A 26,223-nucleotide genomic window follows, 5' to 3' on the forward strand; every position below is an offset into this window, starting at 1 on the left:
TTATTTTAAAATAACTTTAGACTTACAGAAGAGTTGCAGAGATAATTTGCATATGTCTGTCATCCAGATTTCTCTAATGTAACATCTTACATAACCATAATGAAATGATCAAAACTAAAAAGTTGACATTGGTAAAATACTATTAACAAAACTATAGACTTTATTAGAATTTTCACCAGTTTTTCTACAAATGTCTGTTTTCTGTTCTAGGATCCAATCCAGGATATGACATTGTATTTAGCTGTCATGTCTCCTTAGTCTCCTGTCACTGGTTGTGACAGTTGCCTTAATCTTTTCTTGTCTTTCATGACCTTGATGTGTTGGAAGAGTTCTGGTCAAGTGTTTTGTAGAATGTGCCTCAGTTTGGGTTCATCTGATATTTGCTTATGATTATACTGAGGTTATGAATTTTTAGAATTACCACTGAGGTGAAGTTCCCTTCTCAGCACATAATACAGGGGGCATGTAATAGTGATATGGCTGATTACTGGTGATATTAACCTTGATACTTTAGGGTGATGTCTGTCAAGTTCCTCTGCTGTAAAGTTAACGATTTTCCCCTTTATAATTGATACCTATGTGGAAGGAGATACTTTGAGGTTATGCAAGTATCTTGTTTCTCCTCAAACTTTTGCCTACTAATTTTAGCTTTCATCAGTAGATGTTGTTTGCAGAAATTACTACTGTGGTGTTATGTTTCTTTCATTCCTTCTACATTTATTAATTGGCATTCTTTATAAAGAAGAACTGTCCCTTTTCTGAGGTGAACATTTTAAGTCTATCTGGGTGGAAGCAGCAAATTCATCACCATGATAGAGTTCTTACCCTCTATAATAGTGGTTCCCAACTTTTGGCACCAGGAACTGGTTTCATGGAAGATAGTTTTTCCACAGACCAGGGAGTGGGGCATGGTTTGGGGATGATTAAAGCACATTACATTTATTGTGCATTTTATTTCTACTATTATTACATTGTAATATATAATGAAATAATTATACAACTCACCATAATGCAGAGTCAGTGGGAGCCCTGAGCTTGTTTTCCTACAACTAGACGGTCCCATCTGGGTGGCGATGGGAGACAATGACACCCGAAGTGTGTTGCTTATGTCTGGTCTACTCCATAATCTCATTTCGGTTGCTGTCACTGCAGAAAACCCTGCTTCACAAAGACAGGGTGTTGGAAATGCAAGCAGGCTTTTCAGTGCTTTTATGGCAATCGCAGGATATTCAGCCTTGACTTTAATCTAGAACATACTGAGATTTGAAGTTGTCTCAAACATACTTTTAAGCCCACTGTCATTTGCGATCCCAAGCAGTTGATCCTCTTCTAGCACAGACAAGGTTGATTCACCTTGCTTATTCACAGTGGGGTTGCGGATCCATTCCTTCCCAGTTCGCGGAGTCTTTTGTGGTTAGGAAGTAATGCTCAAACTCTTTTGAAAGCTGAGATAGGTGATCATGCACCAGCTGGAGGAAAGAAGGCCCTAGCTCAGTCTGTTTCAAAATCTCTGCTAATGTTTGAAAGATGACAAAAATCACCCCCATAATTCCAGTTTGGCTTTGAATGTAGCCACTTTATCTGCCAACTTAAACACAGTTGTCGTTCTCCCCTGAAGTGATAGATTGAGTTTGTTGAGCAGGTTGAATATGTCACACAAGTAAGCAAGTTTTGCGACGCATTCTCTGTCACTGAAATATGCTGCCAGTGGTAACTCTTTTTCTAAAAGAAATCTCTGGAGCAGCTCTCATAACTCAAAACTCTGGCCAGTGATCTGCCTTTAGAAAGCCATCTCACTTCTGTGTATAAGAGATGTGTGCTCTGCATCCATCTCCTCACAGAGCTGTGCAAACAGACATGAGTTAAGGGCATATACTTTAATGTGGTTGATAATTTTAATCTCATCCTGAAAAACATTGTTTAGTTCAGGTGACATATTTTGGCTAGCCAGCATTTCTCTATGGGTGACACAGTGTGTAGACTCACATTCAGAAGTGACCTCCTTGACCCAAGGAGGGAAACCAGAAAGATGTCCAGTCATGGCAGCTGCTCCATCTGTGCATGTACTGACACAAAATGACCAAATCAGTTTTCCTGATATGTAATCATTTAAAGACCTGAATAGTTCTGCAGCTGTGGTGTTGGTTGGCAACAAAAGTGCTCATAACATATCCTCATACACATCCTCCTGAAAAATGTATCACACAAATACAAGCATTGTTGCCTTGTTGTCAACATCAGTAGACTCGTCAACCTGGATTGTGTACCATGGTGATTCATTAATCCTCTCTAACAATTGTGCCTCAGTATCCTCTGCTATTTCATCATCTAATGATGGTGCTAGCCAAAAGAGGAACATATACCACCTTTTGAACTGCAGCCTCTCCTAAAAGTTCACGACAAATGTCCTTAGCAGCAGACAGGACCAACTCTTCACCAGTAGTAAAGGGCTTCTTAGCTTTAGCAATGTATTTAGCCACTAAGAATGATGCTCTCAGTGCAGACACATTTGATGAAGTGGTGGCTTTCAGTAATTGCTTCTGTTCTTTGTGTTCACATTTTTTTCTTTTGAAAAACTACAAAGCTTTGTCTTTTAATGCAGAGTGCTTGGTCTCCATGTGGCAGAGCAGCTTTGAAGTTTTCATCATGTTGTTGGATAGCCGGTTGCCACATATTATACAAAGCAGGTTGGAGAATGTGAATCACCTGTGGCAATGAACCCATAATTTAGGTAGGACTCTTGGTATTTTCTTTTACATGCAGCTTTCATTTTTTGGCAGTCTTAGAGTCTTCTGCTATCTCATCACTGGGTCTTTCCCCCTTTTCAAAGAAGCTCTACAGCAACATTTGTTTTTTACTCATTTTTGCTAGAGTTTGCTTGTGGCCTTACCAAAACTGTGACTGAGACAAAGTGCGCAGTACAGGAAAGAGGCATGGGCAGAACTGGCAAATAAAATAATGGGTGGGCCACTCATGGACTAAAATAAGTGTCGGATTCTGACTTACAGCCTGCGACCAAATGCAGCTGTACTATTGAAGTACCTCACTCCAGTATAAAGCCTGCCACCAGATGCAGTTAAATTGTCACTGGCCACTCACTGATAGGGTTTTGATATGAGTCTGCAAGCAATTGATTTATTATGGTCTTTGTGCAGTCAAACCTCTCTGCTAATGATAATCTGTATTTGCAGCCGTTCCCCAGAGCTAGCATCGTGGCCTCAGCTCTACCTCAGATCATCAGGCATTAGATTCTCATAAGGAACATGCAACCTAGATCCCTCACATGTGCACTTTTACAGTAGGGTTTGAACTCCTAATGCTGTTGCTGTTCTGACAGGAGATGGAGCTCAGGCGTTGATACGAGTGATGGGGAGTGGCTGTAAATACAGATGAAGCTTCACTCACTTGCCGGCTGATCACCTCCTGCTGTGTAGCCCCATTTCTAACAGGCCACAGACCACTATTGGTCCACAGCCCAGGGGTTGGGAACCACAGCTCCATAACACAGACCAGAAATATATGGGGTAGAATGAATTTATTTAACAAATTCTTTAATACTATGGGCCAATAACTGTGTAAAGCACAGGGCATAAGTCTCTGCTGTAAAGCTGGAAGTCTAAGTCTAATGGAAGATGACACTAATGTCTCTGTATTGAAAAGTAGGTGGATTCCTCTGAGTAGCATATTTCCCCACAAAAGCCTTTGTAGGACCAAATAAGGATACTTTGATTGATGCATCTCCCTGTTTTTTGTCTTTTCTTTTTTCTTTTTTTTTTTTTTTTTTTGAGACAGAGTCTCGCTTTACCACCCAGGCCAGACTGTAGTGGCATCATCACAGCTCACTGCAACCCCAAACTCCTAGGCTCTAGTGATTCTCCTGCCTCAGCCTCCCGAGTAGCTGGGACTACAACCATGTGCCACTATGTCTGGCTAATTTTTCTATTTTTTGTAGAGATGGGGCCTTGCTCTTGCTTGGGCTGGTCTTGAACTCATAGTCTCAAGCAATTCTCCCACCTATGCCTCCCAGAGTGCTAGAATTACAAGCATGAGCCACCACACCTGGCCTGTTTTTTGTCTTCTTTTCAATGAGGAAAAATAACCTCTGCCCTCAACGTGTGTCTATCCCCTACCACTTCTAACCACAGGTTTTCACTCCTTCACTTCTTCCTCCCAAATCTCATACAAATTTCTCTTGTTGGCCATCTGTAACATGGAACCATAAAAAGAAAGGAATCCTGGGAAATTAATTCCAGTTTGGCTAAATGGACAAAGTTCAAAACAACCCTAGATCATTCTGATCATTGCAACCTCATTGCAATTTTCTCTTCCTTCGGCTGCAAAAGAACACTCTCTTCAGGTTTTTCTTTGGATTGCTTTCCCCCAACTTTTGTTGCTAGCCATCTTCTTCCCATTTAAAGTTTGGCTGAGGACCAAACTTTAAATGTTTGGTCCTCAGCCATTTTTGCTTCTTACTCTATAAACTCTCTGTAAGTAATTTCATCCACTTTTATTATTTCAACTACTATCTGTATGCTAATGACTTTTAATTCCATTTTCAGTCCAAACCTCTCTTAGAAACTCCAGAGGAAACATTCAGCTGCCTACTAGACATCTCCATTTGTCTTTCCTCAATCACTTTGTTTGTAATATGTCCAAAACCAAACTTATTATCATTTCCTCCTCTTCTAATCTCAATGAGGACTGCCAGACAACTTCCCTGGGTTGAGGAAGTCTTCAGTGATCCTCTCCCTGCTTAACTCAATTAGTTCCATATTTCTTATGAAGGCCTTTCACTCAAGATGCCATTTCTTGCACCAATTTTTATATTAATTAAGATTCTTTTAGTTGCAAAAAAAGAATTCATCTTGAGCTAATCTAATCATAGTAGTGATAACATTTAGTGGATCTATACTAGTGCTTGGTACATCATAGGCACTTAATAATACAAGGGAGTGAACAAAATTGGGTGGATGGGTAATATTATTAATATCTCCATTTTACAGGTAAGTGAATTACAGAAACTTCTTCTGGTCATCAGACTAGTAAGTATGGAATGGAGACCTAGAATTCAGAGGCCTGACACTAAAATGCAAACATATTTTAAAAGTGTTATAATCAGAGAGTCAAGGGCTATGCTGCAAAAACAAATTAACCCCTAAATCTCAGTGATTTGGTATAAGAAAGGCTTATTATTTACTCATGAAGATTTCAATACTAGCTGGGCAATTATTCAAGGCAGCTACAGTAAATTTTTGTTATTTGTAGTAGTTATGTTCTATAACGTTGCTGCAAAGAACTGAATTAGTGACTATTGAACTAATGCTCCTAGGGGAAATTCAGGGTTAGGTTCCTATGAGCCTCTGGTCACAACATTTTCATCAGCTGATCAAATACACAACCTTGTTTTTATGTTTCTGTTTATAGACACCTTATTTAATGTATGTTATTGATTCATTCACCCTAAACTCATGGCCAACAGCACTATAACTCATGCCTGAATGAAGCTTATCTAACATACATATTTTCTCTGTAAGGCACATCACAGCCTTCTTGTACTCAGAAACATGACACAACACTTCAGCACTAAGCTTCAGGGCCATCATAAACAGTAAAATCACCAAGAAAAAGCACAAAGATGCAAAACTGTGGCACTTAATAGATCCCTGAAAAGACACTTACTTACAGTATGAGAATTACAACAAGAAGGCAGAATATTGCCTTGTTTGACCTCAGCTAGGAATGTGTGTCTCATCTATACGTGTCTGTGAATGACCTAAAATGTGCTGTGAGTATTGATTTTAGAGTCACAAATAAATGTAATGACTAGGCAAATTCACAAATATAAAACTCGCAAATGATGAAGATCGGCTATAAATGCTGTGTGATACTTTGGAACTTTGGGCTACTTTGGCCTTATGATGCTGCCATCTCAACATGCAGTTTCTAGGTTGCTTCAATAGGAAGAGATTGTTGGAGGGTCATTTGATAGCTCCTAAATTCTTAGCTCGGAAACAATCCGTTGAACAGAACTAATCGCCTGAGCCCACCTAACTACAAGGGATCTGGGAAGTGTGAGGAATACTTGGATATCTGGTAAGCAATAAATATTTCAGTAACAAAAGGCAAACCAAAGGGGGAGAAAAATAAATGTGCTGTACAAAGGGAGGTATTTGTTCTTGTCAGGTGGAGACTGCCCTGTGGGAGGTTTTGGGGAGTTAGGATGTCTCAGAGTTTGCAAATCCTTTGACTCCTCCCAACTATATCCATTCTAATTACCAGATCACAGAGTATTCCAATCAACACCAATCTTACCCATTTCACTTTAGCAGGACACATGATTAATATCTTGTTCTGGACCCCCATAATTTCAGTTTTCTGGTGCTGTTTTTCTCTCCATTTGGTCATCCGTAGGTTGGAACTTGTCTTGCACTTATTGAACCTTACCAAACTTTAAGCAGTAACCAACACACTTCGCTCTCAGGTAGCACATAGTCTGAATCCTTAGCAGCAAGCGGATTACTTAACCAACTGCTTACTACAGCATAATGTGGACTGCCAAGAAATTTCCCATCCTGGGTTGAGGGGAGTCGTCATTGTTCCCCTCTTTGCTTGACTCAACTAGTTCCATATTTGTTCTGAAGGTTTTTCACTCAAGACACTACTTCTGGATAATAATTTCTGTATTAATTAGAACTCTTTTAGTTTCAAATGAAAGAATTCATCTTCAGCTATTAAAATAAATAGTGCTAGTAACATTTAGTGAATGTTTATTCTGTACCAGTGCCTGGCGCATGATAATTGCTTAATCTTTGCTGAAAAAATGCCAGACATTGCACTAAATACTTTAAATGCATTATCTAACTCTCACAAAAAGTCCTGTATCAATATTTTTTTTCCCCCTTTTACAGAAGAGAACACTGTGGCACATAGAGGTTTAGAAACTACCTCAGGACGCACAACTAGTAAATGCTGAAACGAAGATTTGAACCTAGGCCATGTCCTTTTTTTTGTTACCTTATAAGAAAAAAAAGAAAAAGAAATTATTTTAACAGGGTTGTTATAGAACTAAGGGCAGAAATTCAAGTGGTTTGCAGAATGGGCTGGAATGAGCTATAAAGCTGTTGAGAACCCAGGCCATATTCTCCCTCTGATTCTCCCTCCTGCTTTCCGACTAGATCTGGTACCCTTGATGGCAAAGGGAAAGTATGCCAAAATGATGGAATAAATCATTTCACTGGTCCCAACTTCTGACTTGCTTTCCCAGCACTTCCTCCACCTCCCTTTGTGACCAGGGTCATTCCATTTCTTTGGACCTCAATTTCTTTATCTACAGAATGAGAAGTTTTTATCAGAGGATTCCTCAGGTCTTTTCCACCTCTAAAATTCTGTGATCCTAAGTGAACCTTCCAGGGCAGAAGCATACTAATAACAGAGTTCAACATGTGGGTTTTGGGGAGAGAACGGGGAAGGGTTCTAAGGAAAAAAGGGCAGAATAAAGGTTTGGGTAGAGCCTCAGTGTTGAATTATTGTTTAGAGCTGGTGCCCAGTAAAGGCCTATAAGAAGGTAGAAATGGGGAATGGAAAATACTTCTAACCCTGACCAGACCAGATTATTTTGAATGGAATCTCTCTGATCTGTGAGCAGTTCTCTGTGTAGAGGGAGTAGCCCCCTCACATAGTGATTTAATCTGGTTTATCTCTTCTCAGCACAGAATTTTCTATAGGGCTTTCACCTAGGCCACAGAGAGAGAACCAAAGAGAAAACCCAAACATTTGAATGGCCTTACAAGCAAGTCACATTTCTCTGGGTCTGTTTCCTTATCCATCAGTGTGCAAGGTTCAGTCTATGTGATGTCCAAGGTATTGCCCAGCTCTTAACATTTTGTGGTTCTGGGTAGTGCGTCAAAAGCAGCTCTCCTCTTCCTGAATTCTCCATCCTTGGGTCAAACCTCTGTTTTCATTTCTCCTCTCTGTTTATACCTAGCTTCCCAGTTTCTTTATCCTAAGCCCCCTTTCTTCCTCAATTTTCTCAAATCCTACTTGCCCCTTATTAAATATGAAATGTCTGATTTCAAATCAAAAGTGTAGTTTATTATATCTCAAACAAGAAGCAGTAAACTAATCAAAGTATGTATCTAAACTTCGACACAGTTTTGCCATCTTCAAGGTAGCTTGTTTATGCCAGCAGTGAAGAAGCCTGGAGAGCAAGTGGCGATGAAATCGCGAAAGACATTTTCTATGGCTTGTTGAGAATTGAACATTTTTCCTTGCAAGAAGTGCTCCAAAGCCTAGAAGAAGTAGTAGCTGGACCAAGGTCTGGTGAATATGGTGGATGATGGAGAGTTTCCAAGTCCAGCCTCTGTAGTTTGAGCAGTGTTGTTTGTGCAACATGTGGTAGAATGTTGTCTTGCAAGAGGATTCGCCTGTCTCTATTGATCATTATCGGTTGCTTAATCACAAGTATCCTTATCATTTTGTCCAACTGGTTTCAGTAGACATCCGCTATAATCGATTGGCCAGGTTTCATGAAGCTGTAGTGGATAATACCAGCACTGGACCACCAAACAGACACCATTAGCTTTTATTGACTAATATTCAGTTTTGGACTATGTTTCAGCACCTCATCCTTATCCAATCATTGTGCCGAGTGCTTCTGATTGTTGAAAAGAATCCATTTTTCATCACACATAACAATACAGTTTAGAAATGGTTCGCCTTTATGTTGTGACAGCAAAGAAAGGCAAGCTTCAAGATGATTGCTCTTGCTTGTTTAATACATGCAGAACCCATCTATCCAGCTTCTCTACCTTGCCAATTTGTTTCAAATGGTCCAATATTGTTGGAATGGTAACATCAAACCTTGCTGCTAATTCAAGTGTGGGTTGAGATGGATTCGCTTCCACTACAGCTTTCAGCTCATCATTATCCACCTTGGTCTCAGGTCACCCAGGTGACTCATATTCAAGATTAAAATCACCAGCATGGAACTTCTCAAACCATAGACCTAGTGTGTGTTCATTAGCCACATCCTTCCCAAACACTCTGTTGATATTTCAAGCTGACTGCCCTGCATTGGTTCCACAACGGAACTCATATTCAAAAATAACATGAAATTTTGACTTATCTATGGTTTCACAAAAATTGCTCTAAAAAATGTGAAAGATAATCACAAGCCTAACCATGTGTTTAAAAGACTGAGGATGTACCTTCACAATAAAAATAAAATGGGAAGTGTCAAAATGAAATGTCAGAGGTATCAACTGTCAAACTTAGTACTTGAAGAAATTGGACATTTCATACTTAATAATCTAATAGCTCTTTTATATCCTCTTTGTTTCCTTATATTTTTCTGCAGACCCCAGATTACACCCCTGGTCTCTAGTGCTCCATCTCCATGTCTACTTAGTCCTCTGTGCATAACTGGCTCCTAACTCAAGCTATCTTCTTGGGTTCCTCCAAGGGCCCCCTGGGATACCCTATCATTGGTCCCTCTCACAGAAGCACACGCTTCTCCAGAGCCAAAGGATCAGGTATTCAGTGGCTCAGGTGACAAACCTGCTGTCAGGTTACAGATATTGTTTCCTGAAAGACCACACTACAGTGTCAGTGGAGCCTCAAGCTGCCTGCAGTGCCCGCCCTCACCTGGCTATCCCACACAAGGTGACAATAACCAGAACTCACCTCTGGTACCGGTGTTCACCTGGAAACATGGCTCTGAGCCTCTGGCCCCTGCTGCTGCTGCTGCTTCTGCTGCTGATGTCCTGTGCAGGTGAGAGGAAGAATGAGCAGGGCTGGGGATGAGGGGAGGCTTGCTGGAAAAAGACTTAAGAACATGGAGGTTAACCAGTTAGATAAAAGATAAAGGGACAAACAAGAGGGGCAAGGAGTAGTGCTAATGGAGAAAATGAGGGTAAAGAAAGAAAACAGACCAAGACTTACTGTAGGCCAGTAAGAGGAGCTCAGCTCACCATTCTCTCACCTCATCTTTAGATCCAGGCAGGGAATTGTGCTCAGGGGCAGGGCTGAATTTGGGCTCTAGGTTCCTCCCCTTTAGTAACCTCTGGTTTCTCTCTTTACAGTGACTCTGGCCTCTACTGAACCTCTGTCCCTGGACCCTGGCCTCTCCCTCCTAAAGTCATTGTTCTCCACTGTGGACCATGCTCCCCAGGGCTCCCCCGGCCGCTCACGGTTCTCTGCATTCCTGGCCAATATTTCTTCTTCCTTTGAGCCTGGGAGAATGGGGGAAGGACCGGTGGGAGAGCCCCCACCTCTCCAGCCCCCTGCCCTCCGGCTTCATGATTTTCTAGTGACACTGAGAGGCAGCCCAGACTGGGAGCCAATGTTAGGGCTGCTGGGGGACGTGCTGGCACTGCTGGGACAGGAGCAGACTCCCCGGGACTTCTTGGTGCACCAGGCAGGTGTGCTGGGTGGACTTGTGGAGGTGCTGCTGGGAGCCTTAGTTCCCAGGGGACCCCCTGCCCCTACCCGGCCCCCGTGTATCCGTGATGGGCCCTCTGACTGTGTCCTGGCTGCTGACTGGTTGCCTTCTCTGCTGCTGTTGTTAGAGGGCACACGCTGGCAGGCCCTGGTGCAGGTGCAGCCCAGTGTGGACACTCCAAATGCAACAGGCCTCAATGGGAGGGAGCCAGCCCCTCACTTGTTGCAGGGTCTGTTGGGCTTGCTTACCCCAATAGGGGAGCCAGGCTCTGAGGCGGCTCTTTGGGGCGGTCTGCTACGCACAGTGGGGGCCCCCCTCTATGCTGCCTTTCAGGAGGGGCTGCTCCGTGTCACTCACTCCCTGCAGGATGAGGTCTTTTCCATTCTGGGGCAGCCAGAGCCTGATGCCAATGGGCAGTGCCAGGGAGGTAGGTGCTGCCAGGGCTGGGGCTGGGATGTGGCAGGGCAAGAAGGATGAAATTGGGATAGTTCTCTTCCTTACTCTTTCCCTCCTAGGTAACCTTCAACAGCTGCTCTTATGGTAAGTAAGAGGAGACCAGTTCTGAGTAATTGGGCCTGGGAAATCTGGAGGTGGAGAGCTGAAGGCATCAGCCTCCAGAGCTGAAGAGAGAACTGATGGGAGGAGTGGGTTTAATGGTTTTGGAGTGTGACTGTTGGGTTGGTGTCCTGGCTCCACCTCTTCCTAACCAGGTGAACTTGGGCTGGTTTCATACTCTTTTTATGCCTCCGTTTCCCTATTTGTAAAATAAGGATGATAATAGTGCAGAATTGTTGCAAGTGATTAAATGAGTTGATGCTTTATGTGTAAATTGCTTAGAACAATGCCTGGCACATAGTGTTTAAGAAATGTTAGCTAATAAAGGTGGGGTATGGAAAATAAGGGCAAGACTGGATTCCTCCACCCCCTTTCTATTTCAGTACAATGCCAGAGCACAGTTAGACATATTCAATTGCTGTGAAGATTTCCTGATATCAGGCCAACCGAGGGTTGTATTTAAGCTACCTAAAAGCATATGCAGAAAAGTGGCAGAAGGGAGCCAGGTAGACAGAATGGACTCCAACTGGGGATGCTCCTAGGTGATTTTGTGCTGTGGTAGGACAGCTCTCTCCCCTTTCCCCCATCCCAGCATTTCAACCAGTAATGCCTATGCTCTCAGGGACCTCACTTTTCGAAAAGCCTATGCTTGCCATGCCCCTTGCAGGGCTCTGGGCCAGGGTCAGAATCTTTAACTGGAGGAAATGTGAACTGACCAGATCCTGCCTGCTCCTCCCTCTGTACCCAGGGGCGTCCGACACAACCTTTCCTGGGATGTCCAGGCGCTGGGCTTTCTGTCTGGATTGCCACCCCCACCCCCTGCCCTCCTCCACTGCCTCAGCACGGGTGTGCCTCTGCCCAGAGCTTCTCAGCACTCAGCCCACATCAGCCCTCGCCATCGGCGAGCCATCTCTCTGGAGGCCCTCTGCGAGAATCACTCAGGGCCAGCACCACCCTACAGCATTTCCAACTTCTCCATCCACTTGCTCTGCCAGCATGTCAAGCCTGCCACCCCGCAGCCCCCTCCCAGCACTGCTGCCATCTGCCAGACAGCTGTGTGGTATGCAGTCTCATGGGCACCGGGTGCCCAAGGCTGGCTACAGGCCTGCCATGACCAGTTTCCTGATCAGTTTCTGGTTGCGATCTGCAGCAACCTCTCGTTTTCAGTCCTGTCTGGCCCCAACCGCCGCCTGGTAAAGCAGCTCTGTGCTGGCCTGCTCCCACCCCCCACCAGCTGCCCTGGAGCCCTGCCCCCTGTTCCCCTCACCCCAGAGATCTTCTGGGGCTGCTTCTTGGAGAATGAGACCCTGTGGGCTGAACAGCTGTGTGGGGAGATGGGTCTGCAGGCTGTGCCTCCCAGCAACCAGGCTTGGGTTCAGCATGTGTGCCAGGGACCTACCCCAGATGTCACTGCCTCCCCACCCTGCCACATTGGACCCTGTGGGGAACGCTGCCCAGATGGGGGCAGCTTTCTGGTGATGGTCTGTGCCAATGACACCATGTATGAGGCTCTGGTTCCCTTCTGGCCTTGGCTAGCAGGCCAGTGCAGGATAAGTCGTGGGGGCAATGACACTTGCTTCCTAGAAGGGCTGCTGGGCCCTCTTCTGCCCTCTCTGCCCCCACTGGGACCATCCCCCCTCTGTCTGGCTCCTGGCCCCTTCCTGCTCGGCATGCTATCCCAGTTGCCACGCTGTCAGTCCTCTGTGCCAGCCCTTGCCCACCCTACACGCCTACACTATCTCCTGCGCCTGCTGACCTTCCTCCTAGGTCCAGGGGCTGGAGGGGCTGAGGCCCAGGGGATGCTGGGTCAGGCCCTGCTACTCTCTAGTCTCCCAGACAACTGCTCCTTCTGGGATGCCTTCCGCCCAGAGGGCCGACGCAGTGTACTACGGACAATCGGGGAGTACCTGGAACAGGAGGAACAGCCAATGCCACCAGGCTTTGAACCCACTGTCAGCCCCAGCTCTGCTATAAGCAAGATGGAGCTGCTGGCCTGCTTCAGTGTGAGTGACCTACCAGGGTGAAAGCTCCTGGACCAGAGGGAAGGGCCTCTAGGGCAATTCCTCTAATACTGAGAGGCAGTAGGATAGTGTAGTGGTTTAAGCACACAGCTCTAGAGTCAGACAGGCTTGGGTTCCTATCTTAGTTCTGTGTCCAACCTTGGAAAAGTTATTTAACCTCTCTAAGCGATATTTTTCTCTTCTCATCCATAAATGGGGAATAATAATGGTATCATTCTTTTAGTCTGGTTGTAAGGCTTACATGAGATAATACATGCTGTGGGCTTAGCATAAACATGCAATAAAATACTCTTTGACTCTCCCCTTTCTGTTCCAGAAGGAAAGGACTCAAGTTAGAGGACTCTAATTCTCTCCCTAGAGAGTGAGAATTGGAGGCTGGCAGAATACAAGAAAATAAGGCAGGAATGAGAAGATTCAGGGGGACTATGAATCAGAAGACTTTGGTTCTAGGTTCAACTATTCCACAAATTAGTGTGATCTTAGGCAAGTAATTTAGTTTTTTTGGGCTTCAGTTTCTTCTCTGTAAAAGGGCTAGATTCTAGCAGCCAGAATATTCATTGAGTGCCTGTTACATGCAAGGCCCTTTGCTGGGTTCCATAGGGTATTTAAAGATTCCTTACTCCAGCTGGGTGCAATGGCTCACGCCTGTAATCCTAACACTCTGAGAGGCAGAGGAGGGAGAATCGCTTGAGGTCAAGAGTTCGAGACCAGCCTGAGCAAGAGCGAGACCCTGTCTTTACTAAAAATAGAAAAAAGTAGTGGGTCATGGTGGTGCATGCCTGAAGTCCCAGCTACTTGGGAGGCTGAGGTGGGAGGATCACTTGAGCCCAGGAATTTGAGGTTGCTATGAGCTAGGCTGATGCCACTGCACTCTAGCTGGGGCAGAGTAAGGCTTTGTTTCCAAAAAAAAGATTCCTTACTCCATGTTAGGGCCTGCCTTCTTCAAGCCCTGGACCCAGTAAAATGGAATTAGATAGACTCATAGTATTTGGTTTAGGTCTACATGTATTTATTGAGCTAACTATGGACCTGGCATGGGAAGGGATACAGGAGAAGTTAGAGACATGGTCCCGGACCTAAAGGAGCTTGATATTTGAAGAAACATGCATACTAGCTTCAGATGAAGGACAAGCATCGAGCAAGTGGAGCTGGAGTGCCTGGGGCAGCTGCAGGAGGGACAGAGGAGACAGCTCTCTTGGCATCTTGTCTTTCTCCTCACCAGCCTGTGCTATGGGATCTGCTCCAGAGGGAGAAGAGTGTTTGGGCCCTGCAGATTCTAGTGCAGGTAACAGGTGGAGGGCACATGGGTGGGCTGAGTGGCAGCCATAGCCTGAGGTCCCTGCTCAGTGAGGAGGCCATACCCATCATGACCTCCTATTCCCAGGCGTACTTGCACATGCCCCCAGAAAACCTCCAGCAGCTGGTGCTTTCAGCAGAGAGGGAGGCTGCGCAGGGCTTCCTGACACTCATGCACCGTTCCTGGGGCCAGCTGCAGGTGGGCATAGGGGAGAGCGGAGCAACCATGGAGGGGGAATCTAGGGATCAAGGGCACCTGGAACCTATTGTTCAGAGGGCTTGCCTTAGTGGGAGGAGGAACTCCAGAGGGGAGATGGCAAAGATACCAAGTGTCCCCAGAGCCAGAATCCATTCCTGTGCCCACACAGGTACCACCATCCGAGGAGCAGGCCCTGGGTCGCCTGACAGCCCTGCTGCTCCAGCAGTACCCACACCTTACCTCACAGCTCTTCATTGACCTGTCACCACTCATCCCCTTCTTGGCTGTCTCTGACCTGATGCGCTTCCCACCGTCCCTGTTGGCCAATGACAGCGTGTAAGGTTCCCACGCCATTTCTCCTGTTCCTGTCAGGGCCAGACCAACCCCATTCTCCCTGGAGCAGCCGCTTCCAGAGCTCTTCCCTATTATAAAAAGGGAGAGTCTCCTTCCTGTCCACGACACCAGGGCTACAGGAGGCCAGGGGACCATAGTTTGGAACAAGGCAAAGGGTTGAGACCCTTTACTCTCTCCAGGCTGGCTGCCATCCGGGATTACAGCCCAGGAATGAGGCCTGAACAGAAGGAGGCTCTGGCAAAGCGACTGCTGGCTCCTGAACTGTTTGGGGAAGTACCTGCCTGGCCCCAGGAGCTGCTGTGGACAGTGCTGCCCCTGCTGCCCCACCTCCCTCTGGAGAACTTTCTGCAGCTCAGCCCTCACCAGGTGTGAGAATCATCCTCTTTACTCGACTGGCCCATCTTCTGCTAGGTGGGACAGGAGTCAGTGGCACATCTTCTAGTGGGCCCCTCCTACAAGTGTGCCACAGTGACCCCAACACAAGCAGACCATCCCCATCTCAGATCCAGGCCCTGGAGGATAGCTGGCCAGCAGCAGGTCTTGGGCCAGGGCATGCCCGACATGTGCTGCGCAGCCTGGTGAACCAGAGTGTCCAGGATGGCGAGGAGCAGGTACGCAGGTGAGTGGTTATGGGATTAGTGACCAAGGCCAGAGTGGGAGAGATAGAAAGAGGCAGGTACAGCTGCCATGGTGGGTTGGTATTTTAGGAAGGGAAGGGGAAGAGCATAGGCAGTGGCCCCAGGAAGTGCAGGGCTCCAGGAGAGAGGCCTCTATATGGTGCCCATGTTTCTTAGCTTAGTGGTCAGAGTGCCTACTCCATGTACTCACCTAGTCCCTGCCTCAGCGACCACACAAAGGCCAGCTTCATGCCCTCCTCAGGCTTGGGCCCCTCGCCTGTTTCCTGAGCCCTGAGGAGCTGCAGAGCCTGGTACCCTTGAATGATCCGATGGGGCCGGTAGAACGAGGGCTGCTGGAATGTGCAGCCAACGGGACCCTCAGCCCAGAAGGACGGGTGAGCCCCTTGGCACAGACCTACAAGACTCCAGGCTTCCCCTGGGTCTGTGCGTATGGCTTGCACAACTGTATCAACCAAGCTCAAGCACACTGGTGTCAGCTGCCCAACCCCTCTGCCACCTCCATCCCTTACTCTGTGGCCATTCTTATCTGTTACCACCTCTTCCTAGCACTACCCTATCTGGTCTTAAGCACCCCAAACATACCCTTTGCCATCCTGAACCCAGTCTACTCCAGTTCCATCCCTACTTCCATGCCCTAGCCCAGGCCCTGGGAAATCCAGATGTGGGATTAGAGAAGAGGTTCAAGGTTCATCTGTCTTTTCTCTCTAGTCCCAAACCTTCTCTGGTTGCAGGTGGCATATGAACTTCTGGGGGTGTTGCGCTCATCTGGAGGAGCTGTGCTGAGTCCCCGGGAGCTGCGTGTCTGGGCCCCTCTCTTCCCTCAGCTGGGTCTCCGTTTCCTCCAGGAGCTGTCAGAGCCCCAGCTTAGAGCCATGCTTCCTGCCCTGCAGGGAACCAGTGTCACACCTGCTCAGGTGGGCCCATCTCACTCCCTGGCATCCAGCCTCTACCCACTGGAGCCTCAGTCAAGAAAATCACATTCTGGGATACAATCAGCCCCTCCTTTCCCTGGGTGAGCACTAGAGGTGAACTCTGTCCCAGGGAGGATTCCATCATCCCCCTTCCTTAGATCAAGAAGGAACTTGAGTCACTGAGGATGATTACTGGGAATGGTTAAGAGGGAGCTGGAAGTTTTGGAGGGCAGGCATTAGGGCCTGGCTGCTGGGACCTGAGAGCTGTTGTTCCCCGTCCCATCACAACACAGGCTGCCCTGCTGCTTGGACGGCTCCTCCCTAGACATGATGTAAGTAGCAGCAACTTCTCAGCATCCCCCTGGAAGTCCCTATCCCCCCTTTCCCTGGCTCCTTCATCTGCCCCATCCTCCCTCTTGGCTCCCCTTGTACCTGTTGCCTTGCTGCTCTGTGATTGTTGTCTTCTCTGCCACCCTGCCCTTCTGCTTCAGGCCTCTTGTCTCTCTTGCCCTTCAGCTGTCCTTGGAGGAACTCTGCTCCTTGCACCTTCTGCTGCCAGGCCTCAGCCCCCAGACACTCCAGGCCATCCCTAGGCGAGTTCTGTTTGGGGCCTGTTCCTGTCTGGCCCCTGAACTGTCACGCCTCTCAGCCTGCCAGACTGCAGCACTGCTTCAGACCTTTCGGGTATGAGAGTAACAGGGAGGATGAGACAATTAGAGATACAAGCCCTGGTTGGGAGGAAGGCATCTTCCCTGTGGTCAGGGAGGGCCTTCCATACCTCCCTACTCTCTTATATATACCCAAAGACACACACACACACACACACACACACACGCACTACCAATTCTCATGCAGGTGAAAGATGGTGTTAAAAATTTGGGTACAACAGGTGCCAGTCCAGCTGTGTGTATCCCTGGTCAGGTATGTGTGAGATCTCCTGACTGAACTCCTCGCCCAGTTTTAGGACAGTTTCATGTGGCTAGTGCTGCTTTGCATGCTACCCCTGCAGTGGCCCTGAGAGTTCAGGTTAGCTCTGTTTCCCTCCAAGATATTGGGAGCTCTCCCCAGTTCCAGATGCAGGACAGCATGACCCACACTGTCCTAGAATGTCAAAGATGGAAGCACCTGAGAAATCTTCCAGACCAACCACCCTGCTTTCAGATTAAAAGACCAAGGCTCAGAGAAGCTAAAAGACTTTAGTTCATCAGGTACCTAAGTAGCAGCAAAACTTGATCACAACAGCTTTCAGTGTGAGGGCCCTTAGGTGCTCATTGCTACAATGGCAAATGTCACTCTACCCCTGTCCTAGCTTTGGTCCCTTTCTGCCCCCATGGTTCCCCTTCTCTGAGGGCTGAGTCCAGACCCTCTCACCTATTGCTACACTGCTACACCCATCACTGCCAGCAGCCCATCCCCACCACCTGGCCAGACTGCCTGCTTCCCCTGCTCCCATTAAAGCTGCTACAGCTGGACTCCTCCGCTCTTCTGGCAAACCGAAGGCGCTACCGGGAGCTTCCCTGGTCTGAGCAGCAGGTAATTCTCCCCAATTAACCTCAGAGCTCCCTCTCTCAATTTGTTCTCCTTCCTTTACCCATACCTCAGCCCTATTTGGTACCTTACCCCTAGTATTCCTTATAATGTGACTTGCTTTGCTTTTTCTTTCTCCCTCGTCCCCATTCTTCCATTTCTCTCTCTCTCTGAGAGAGAAGTGGCCATTTGGGAGAGTGGGTGGCTAGTGGGGCCCACAGAATGGAGAGGCAATATTGGGGCCAAAGCACCTTAGGTCCTCGGGCAGTATCTCTGCTGGGAAGCTGCTCCTCTTTCTTTCTCTTGTAGGCACAGTTTCTCTGGAAGAAAATGCAGGTGCCTACCAACCTGACCCTCAGGAATCTGCAGTGAGTAACTTCTGTTGAGCAGTGAGCTGAATTCAACTAACATTTTGGGTGCTTACCATGTGCCAGACACCATGTGACATGCAGTGGCGGATACAGAGATGAGTGATGCATAGTTCCTGCCTTGTGCATGTTCTCCTGGCTCTTCCCCTTGCCCTCCTGCCTTTCCACAGTGCCATACCTAATCCTGACTAGAGCTAAGGGGACTCAGAGACCTGGGTTCAGGTCCCAGCCCTGTCATCTATTCATGCTCTAGGGCAAGTCATTGCATCTCTCTAAGATTCAGTTTTCTCTTCTATAGAATGAAAATTAAAATGATACCTACCTCATAGGTAGTTATTGTGAATATTAAATGAGATAAGTCATATACGGTATTTAACACAGTGCCTGGTCCATTGTAAGCTCCCAATAGACATTTGCTATTATTAGTTTAATTCAAGGTGACTTCAGAGCCACTGGCCAAGCAAGAATAAATAAGAATAAGTAGGTGTCCCCTTACCTTCACTCACAGTAAAAGAACTGTTAGCTTCAGAATCTGAAGACATGGCTCTCGTCTGAGTTTACCACCCTTCTAGTAGAATGATGTTGGGAATGTCTCTTGAACTTGGTAAATTTTATTTTCTTCTCTGATAGACAGTGATGATGTTATGGGGAGCCAATGAGACTATCTATGTAAAAACATTACCATAAATGAACATCTGTACTTGTGTTGAGAGTGCTGGTATGAAGGCGCGACAGGCTGTGGCATGTGTTGAATAAGCATCTACGCACTCACACACCCACAGGACTCTGGGCACCCTGGCAGGGGGCATGTCCTGTGAGTTTCTGCAGCAGATCAACTCGATGGTAGACTTCCTTGAAGTGGTACACATGATATATCAACTGCCCACTGGGGTTCGAGGGAGCCTGGTGAGAGAGGGTACTTGGGCATTAATGGGAGCAGGGAGGCTGGGACCCTGGCTGCAGAACCTAGCTTCCATGCTCAGCTCTGTCCTGACCCTGCTTCCCCGCCTTGTTTAACAGAGGGCCTGTATCTGGGCAGAGCTACAGCGGAGGATGGCAATGCCAGAGCCAGAGCTGACAACCCTGGGACCAGAACTGAGTGGGCTGGACACCAAGCTACTCCTGGACTTACCGTAAGTGCTACAGCTGGAGATATTGGATCAGATCCTCAGAAAGCTCAACCCAAGGTAGAAGATCTGCCCTTAGGAAATGCTCTAAGGAGGAGGTGGTTTTTCTGTCTGGTGATTTCTGTCAGGGTGGTTCTCTGACATCATTTATAGCCAAAAACAAAGGATTCTATTCAAAATTGCTCTATGCATTGACTGGTTCCCAGAACATGGCCCCAGCATGGGACAGCTGAGGGTGGCAACACTGTGTTGTGGCCTGCCAACTAACTTTAATACAACCTAGGCCACATGAATATAGATAGAGAATCTGAAGTGAGGGAAGCAATGGTCCAATTCTGCCCCAGAGGACTGTAGTCTGATTAGGGCACTGTGTTCTCAGTGTGTTCAGAGGAGTAGGTAAGAGAAAATATATGAAAAATGTGATAAATGCCTTCAAATACCTGAGGGGCTATCAAGTAGAAATGAAATTGGCATATTTCTTTTTTTTTTTTTTTTTTTGAGACAGAGTCTCACTCTGTTGCCCAGGCTAGAGTGAGTGCCGTGGCGTTAGCCTAGCTCACAGCAACCTCAAACTCCTGAGCTCAAGGGATCCTCCTGTCTCAGCCTCCCGAGTAGCTGGGACTACAGGCATGCACCACCATGCCCGGCTAATTTTTTCTATATATATATTTTTAGCTGTCCATATAATTTCTTTCTATTTTTAGTAGAGATGGGGTCTCGCTCTTGCTCAGGCTGGTCGAAATTGGCATATTTCTGAATGGCTCCATTGGGCAAGGCTAGGATTGATGAATGAAAGTCAGATTTTTGCACAATATAAAGAAAGTTGAGGTAATGAGTTCCTCCTGGTCATTCACTGGAGCTGTCCAAGCCTAAGCCGAATAGCTCCATGGCAGAAATGTTGTAGAGCACATTCAAGTATGGGTTGTGGGGAGAAAAGACGATGAATCTAAGGCTCCTCCCAACTCAGAGATTCTAGGGGTTCATCAATATCTCACTCATATGCTTCTTTTCCCATTTTACTCCCACCCCATGCCATTGCCATCTGAACTGTAGTCAAGGTGGAAAAGGCTGGTGTGACAGTCTTCCTGGGGACGTGGTGATAATAAAAGCAGCTGACTCCATTCTTATATTTTTATAGGCCTTTCCACAGATTTTGGCTCTTGTATAACTTGTCCCAGTTCCAGAATTGGCAACCCTGGATAGAATACAGGATGTCATTTCTGACTTCTGGGAAAAAAGTTTTTTGTTTTGTTTTGCTTTTGCTTTTTAAATGCCATTCAAATCTGTTTAAATGTGTGGGTTCTCTGAGATAATTTAGAATCTCAAGGGCCTGGCTGAGGTCAAAGATCCTGGGCGATGAGTCAGAAAACTCATTTGTAAAAGAGGGATAAGAAAAAAATACCTATTTTACCTCCAGGTCTTGTCATAAGGATCAAATAAGATAACACCTGAAAGAACTTTGTAAACTATATAGTGCTGTACAAATGAGGAGAGACCTCCTCACGACTAGAGGAAAGGTGGCCTTGTGGAAAGAACAGGAATTGGGAGTAAGACCCCACCATTTGATCTCTGTGAGCCTCAGTTTTTTAATCTATAAAGTGGGGAAATTTTAGTGGTACTTAATATTTGGAGCTTTTGAGTCCATTCAATCAGACTTGACTGTTTGGTATTTCTTTTCAGGAAGACTAGAAATATGTCACTACCTTTGTTCTCACCTTTCAAGTGCAATGGTGGGAACTGGCCATGGGGCTGTTTAATGTCAATTCCTGTCCAGGATCACTGGGTTTTGTCTGGTGTTACATCTTATCTGGGGAATGTGGGGTTCTGTGGTCTCTTCTCAACTTGGCTTAGTTCCAACTGAGTGCTTCTGATGTCAAATTGCTATAATAGGGTCCAGTTGATGGACAGACTGACCAATGAATCCATTATGTTGGTGGTGGAGCTGGTACAAGGAGCTCCAGAGCAGCTGCTGGCACTGACCCCACTCCACCAGGCAGCCCTGGCAGAGAGGGCACTACAAAACCTGGTAAGAGTCCACCCTACCAGACTCAGATCTGCTGCCCTGGGAAATTCTTGCCCCTCAGACAATGCTCCCTGACTATCTTCTAGGTCCTACCCTCTACTTCTTGCTGCCAAAGAGATTTCTGTCTACAAGGCCCTAGCCCCTAGATTTGCCTCTAGGTTCTATTTCTTGGTAACCTACTTCATGTTTCTTGTCCATACTCCTTGGAGTCCAAGATATCCCTTGGATTCCTCCTCTCAGTCTTTCTGCCTGTTCCCATCTGGGCTCATTGTTTAAGAAAGTGGACAAAGGCAGTGAGCATTGTAGGGTGCTGAGTTGGGAGCAGGAGGGTGGGAAGGTCAAGGGGCTTGGTATCTTGATCAGCGTCTGGTACTCTGAGTCAGAGGTGCATTGTCCAAGGTCTGATGCCCCTTTCTAGGCTCCAAAGGAAACCCCAGTCTCAGAGCAAGTGCTAGAGACATTGGGCCCCTTGGTTGGATTCCTGGGGATAGAGAGCACACAACGGATCCCCCTACAGATCCTGCTGTCCCATCTCAGTCAGCTGCAGGGCTTCTGCCTGGGAGAGACGTTTGCCACAGAGCTGGGTTGGCTGCTGGTTCAGGAGCCTGTTCTTGGGTATGGACCTTCGAGAACTTCAGATTCTAACTCATCCTACACCCAACCCCTCAACCACCCTCATCAGTGGCAGCCCATTTCATATTCTTAATGTCCCCAATCATAGCATGTCCTCTTTTCCCCATCCTTTTCCTCATAGTCTAGCTCCCCAGCCCCTGATCTTCTTTCTGTTCCCCCAGGAAACCAGAGCTGTGGAGCCAGGACGAAGTGGAACAAGCTGGACGCCTAGTATTCACTCTGTCTACCGAGGCTATTTCCTTGATCCCTAGGGTGAGATGATGGAAGGAACAAGGGAAGGAGTAAACACAAACAGGGAACTGGTGAGCTGGTCGGGGACCTAAGGCCAAGGAGGTTGAAGACAAAGGATGTGAAGCCTGGATTAGGGGGAGACTTCTAAACAGAGACAGGACTTTGGAATTACAGCTGCAGCAGCTGATCCTGACCCTGTCCAGGTCTCCCCACCCTCCTTCTACTTTCTTATGCAGGAAGCCTTGGGCCCAGAGACTCTGGAACGGCTTCTAGAAAAGCAGCAGAGCTGGGAGCAGAGCAGAGTCGGACAGCTGTGTGGGGAGCCACAGCTTGCTCCCAAGAAAGCGGCCCTGGTAGCTGGGATTGTGCGGCCAGCTGCAGAGGATCTTCCAGGTGAAACTACCCAAATACTCATATGTCCAGGAGGGCATATATGACAGAGTATCAAACGATGCAGTTGTTGTGCAGGAGTCTGAGCTGCAAGTGTGCAGTGCCCTTTGAGCAGATTTGCACACTTTCTGCTCTCTGGGCTTGAGTTTTCTAATCTATAAGGCCAAGAGGTTAGAGAGATGATCTTCAAGTCCCTTCTAGTTCTAGGGTTCTATAGCTCTGGGAGTTTATAATCCATTGAGTTTTTAGCCCAGAACTACCATTTTCTCTTGTTTCTGTAAATAGCTGACTCAGCTCTAGGTTGGCTAAATGTGGAGCTCTCTGCCGGGGAGATTCCTACAAGGAAGAGACATTGTGGGGCTAGAGACCTGTGTTCTACTCCAGCTCTACCATCAGATCCCCAGGCAACATCTTCAGTCTTCCATCTATAAAACGAGGGACTTGTCCTCTCCAATCACTTTTTGTTCTAATATTTTCTGAACCCTATAAACCTAACCCTGTAATAATCCCTTAACCCATGCTGCCCACACTGTCCCATCCTACAAAGATTGGAAGGGTCATTTCATCTATAGATATCTCTCAGGACACATTTTAATACTATACTGACCCCCTGGCCCTGCATTCTCCCTTCAGAACCTGTTCCAAATTGTGCGGATATACGGGGGACATTCCCAGCAGCCTGGTCTGCAACCCAGATTACAGAGATGGAGCTCTCAGACTTTGAGGACTGCCTGGCACTATTTGCAGGAGACCCAGGACTTGGGCCTGAGGAACTACGGGCAGCCATGGGCAAGGCAAAGCAGGTTAGGGATGGAGAGGCCAACTGGGGTTGGCCTTGAGGAAGGTGGTTGGGTGTGATATGGGACATGAGGGAATAGAGAGTTGGGTGAATGGTGGGGGAAACAGGAGATAAAAGAGTTGGAAGGTTTGGATCACAAGAAGGAGGTAGGGGGATAAATAGTGAGGAAAGGGACCTAGTGCAATGGATAGAAAGACTAGAGCAGTGGTTAACGAATTTTAGTGTGTTATCAGAATCGTCCGGGGAATAGGTTTTTAATGCTGATGCCAAGGTCCCATGGTAGACTGACTGAACAGCAATCTCTGGGGAAGAAGTCTCGGCATCTGCGTTTTAACAGGCACCTCAGGGTCTTCTTTCCTACTTACTCTAGGATCTTTCAACACCTTAGTCAGAGAAATCATAATCCAACTCTCTTATTTTACAGTTGAGGAAACTAAAGAAAAGGCAAGTAATTTGCCTAGAGCTATACAGCTAAGGTCAGAGGCAAGATTAAGACCCAGCATTCTGACTCCCAGTCTAGTGCTCTTTCCATTCACATTGTTCCTCTCTTTTTCCTAGTTGTGGGGTCCCCCCCGGGGATTCCGTCCTGAGCAGATCTTGCAGCTGGGTAGGCTCTTAATAGGTCTAGGAGATCGGGAACTACAGGAGCTGGTCCTGGTGGACTGGGGAGTGCTGAGCACCCTGGGGCAGATAGATGGCTGGAGCTCTCTCCAGGTAACACCTTCGCCCCTCCCTACCACTCTCCGAACATCTCACAGACCCAGTCCTTTAGGTCCTCTAGAGCCCAAGGAATTTTTTCCTGTGACCCTGCCTGGTCATTCTTTCTATCTTTTCTTAATATCCCATGCTAGTAACCTTAGGGACCCTGTGATTTATTCACTCTGAAGCCCTGGACACACAGTACTCTCTCCTGCCTCTTGTCCCTGAGTCCTCCTTTTTATCCCCCCTTTTCTTTTTTGGGTCCTCAACCTTCCCCATGACTACTGGATCCTTAGGTGTTAATAATAACAGAATATAATCCAGTAGCACCTATCATTCTCTAATCACTTCCCCATCCATTAATTCCCCATAACTTCTCTCCTTCTCCTGTGCCCCTTACCCCCACCCCAGCTCCGGGCTGTGGTCTCCAGTTTCCTGCGACAGAGTGGTCGGCACGTGAGCCACCTGGACTTCATTCACCTGACAGCACTGGGTTACACGCTCTGTGGACTGCGGCCAGAGGAGCTACAACATATCAGCAGTTGGGAGTTTAGGTCATCTCTGAAGGGGGGTGTGGGAGGTGGTACTGAGGCAAAGGGGGGCACACTATGGTGGGGGAGGGATCATGAAGGTATGGTCTCATAGAGGAAGGGACCTCTTTTGAAGCCATCTCTCCCCTTGTGTCGTAACCACAGCCCTCGTCTCTGAGGCTGAATTCTCTCTTCCTTCCCACTCTTCTACAGCCAAGCAGCTCTATTCCTGGGCAACCTGCATCTCCAGTGCTCTGAGGAACAACTGGAGGTTCTGGCACAACTCCTTGTGCTGCCTGGTGGCTTTGGCCCAGTCAGTAACTGGGGGCCTGAGATCTTCACTGAGATTGGCACAATAGCAGGTGGAAAGGCTGGGCCACTGCTCGTGCTTGGTGTCAGGGTTTGGTTTCCATACCACGGGTAGACTGGGTGGAGGACTGCTCTGGGAGTCCTAAGGCAGGGGTCTGAGGAGTTTAGGTAAGGGGCTGGAGATAGGTTGGGAAGGTCTGTGGTAGCATACTTCGGGAGCAGTTGGAGGTCTACAGGTTTGAAGTGAAGGGAAGTCAGCCGAAGACAATGTTTGGTTGCCCATTCAACTTGTTTCAACAGCTGGGATCCCAGACCTGGCTCTTTCAGCACTGCTGCGGGGACAAATCCAGGGCCTTACCCCTCTTGCCATTTCTATCATCCCTCCTCCTAAATTTGCTGTAAGTATTGATGGACTGGGGTCTAGAGTGACCACAGGAGAGCTAGGGCCCAATAGGGACTAAAGAGATGCACTGATTCCTATACCCCCAGGTGGTATTCAGTCCCACGCAACTATCCAGTCTCACCAGTGTTCAGGCTGTGGCTGTCACTCCTGAGCAAATGGCCTCTCTGAGTCCTGAGCAGCGAAGAGCAGTTGCATGGGCCCAGCGTGAGGGGAAGGAGAGCCCAGAACAGCAGGGTGAGTTTCCAGCTGCGCATCTTGAGCCTCGATCTCCTGACCCAGAACCTGACCCCTAACTTGGTGCTGTCTGGCTTTTAGAACCCACTCAGGGAGGTCCCTGGAGTGAAGGGGGTCAACAGGCAGAGATAGCTTGTTTCCAAGTATCAGTGCTTCGTAGGAGCAGAGTTGTGATATTGCTCCCATTCCCCATCTCATTTTAGGTAGAAGCACAGCCTGGGGCCTCCAGAACTTGTCACAACCTTCCTGGGCCCTGGTATTAACCATCAGCTTCCTTGGCCACCTGCTATGAGCCTGTCTCTACAGTTGAGAGATATTGTTAAATCATTAAATCATAATGAATAAAGTGCAAACAGAAATGCATCCTAATTATTCTCAGGAAGCTGATGAGGAGTATGGGTAAAATGCTAATGCTTTCCACCCACCTGAGAATCAGTGTTCCTGGCATGCCTTATCTGGAGTGGCTTCCCATCATAAATACGCCACTGTCTCTTTTCATTTCCTGGAGGCTGCTCCCGCCTCATCCCCACCATTAAAA

The 26,223-nt window shown here is 47.2% G+C and overlaps 1 protein-coding gene across 1 annotated transcript; it reads left to right on the forward strand.

Moving 5' to 3' along the window:
* Positions 1-9,708: 9,708 nt before the first annotated feature.
* Positions 9,709-25,977, forward strand: STRC (stereocilin). The gene is made up of 29 exons (XM_069460817.1): positions 9,709-9,769; positions 10,080-10,865; positions 10,954-10,978; positions 11,742-12,996; positions 14,237-14,299; positions 14,399-14,509; positions 14,679-14,845; positions 15,043-15,229; positions 15,367-15,482; positions 15,743-15,875; positions 16,233-16,415; positions 16,706-16,744; positions 16,929-17,096; positions 17,268-17,333; positions 17,820-17,945; positions 18,249-18,307; positions 19,090-19,213; positions 19,328-19,440; positions 21,325-21,460; positions 21,876-22,072; positions 22,252-22,342; positions 22,558-22,714; positions 23,345-23,514; positions 24,069-24,224; positions 24,621-24,763; positions 24,953-25,101; positions 25,349-25,446; positions 25,538-25,685; positions 25,889-25,977. Exons 1-29 carry the CDS (start codon positions 9,709-9,711, stop codon positions 25,975-25,977), a joined length of 5,316 nt encoding a protein of 1,771 aa, XP_069316918.1.
* Positions 25,978-26,223: the final 246 nt, after the last annotated feature.

This window comes from Eulemur rufifrons, chromosome 2 (genome assembly GCF_041146395.1).
Source record: "Eulemur rufifrons isolate Redbay chromosome 2, OSU_ERuf_1, whole genome shotgun sequence".
NCBI lineage: Eukaryota > Metazoa > Chordata > Mammalia > Primates > Lemuridae > Eulemur > Eulemur rufifrons.

Coding starts and splice junctions, on each gene's coding strand:
- STRC (XM_069460817.1), top strand. CDS start 9,709: ATGGCTCTGAGCCTCTGGCCCCTGCTGCTGCTGCTGCTTCTGCTGCTG. Junction 17,334..17,819: donor CTGTGTGTATCCCTGGTCAG/GTATGTGTGAGA, acceptor CACTGCCAGCAG/CCCATCCCCACCACCTGGCC. Junction 25,686..25,888: donor GGAGAGCCCAGAACAGCAGG/GTGAGTTTCCAG, acceptor ATCTCATTTTAG/GTAGAAGCACAGCCTGGGGC.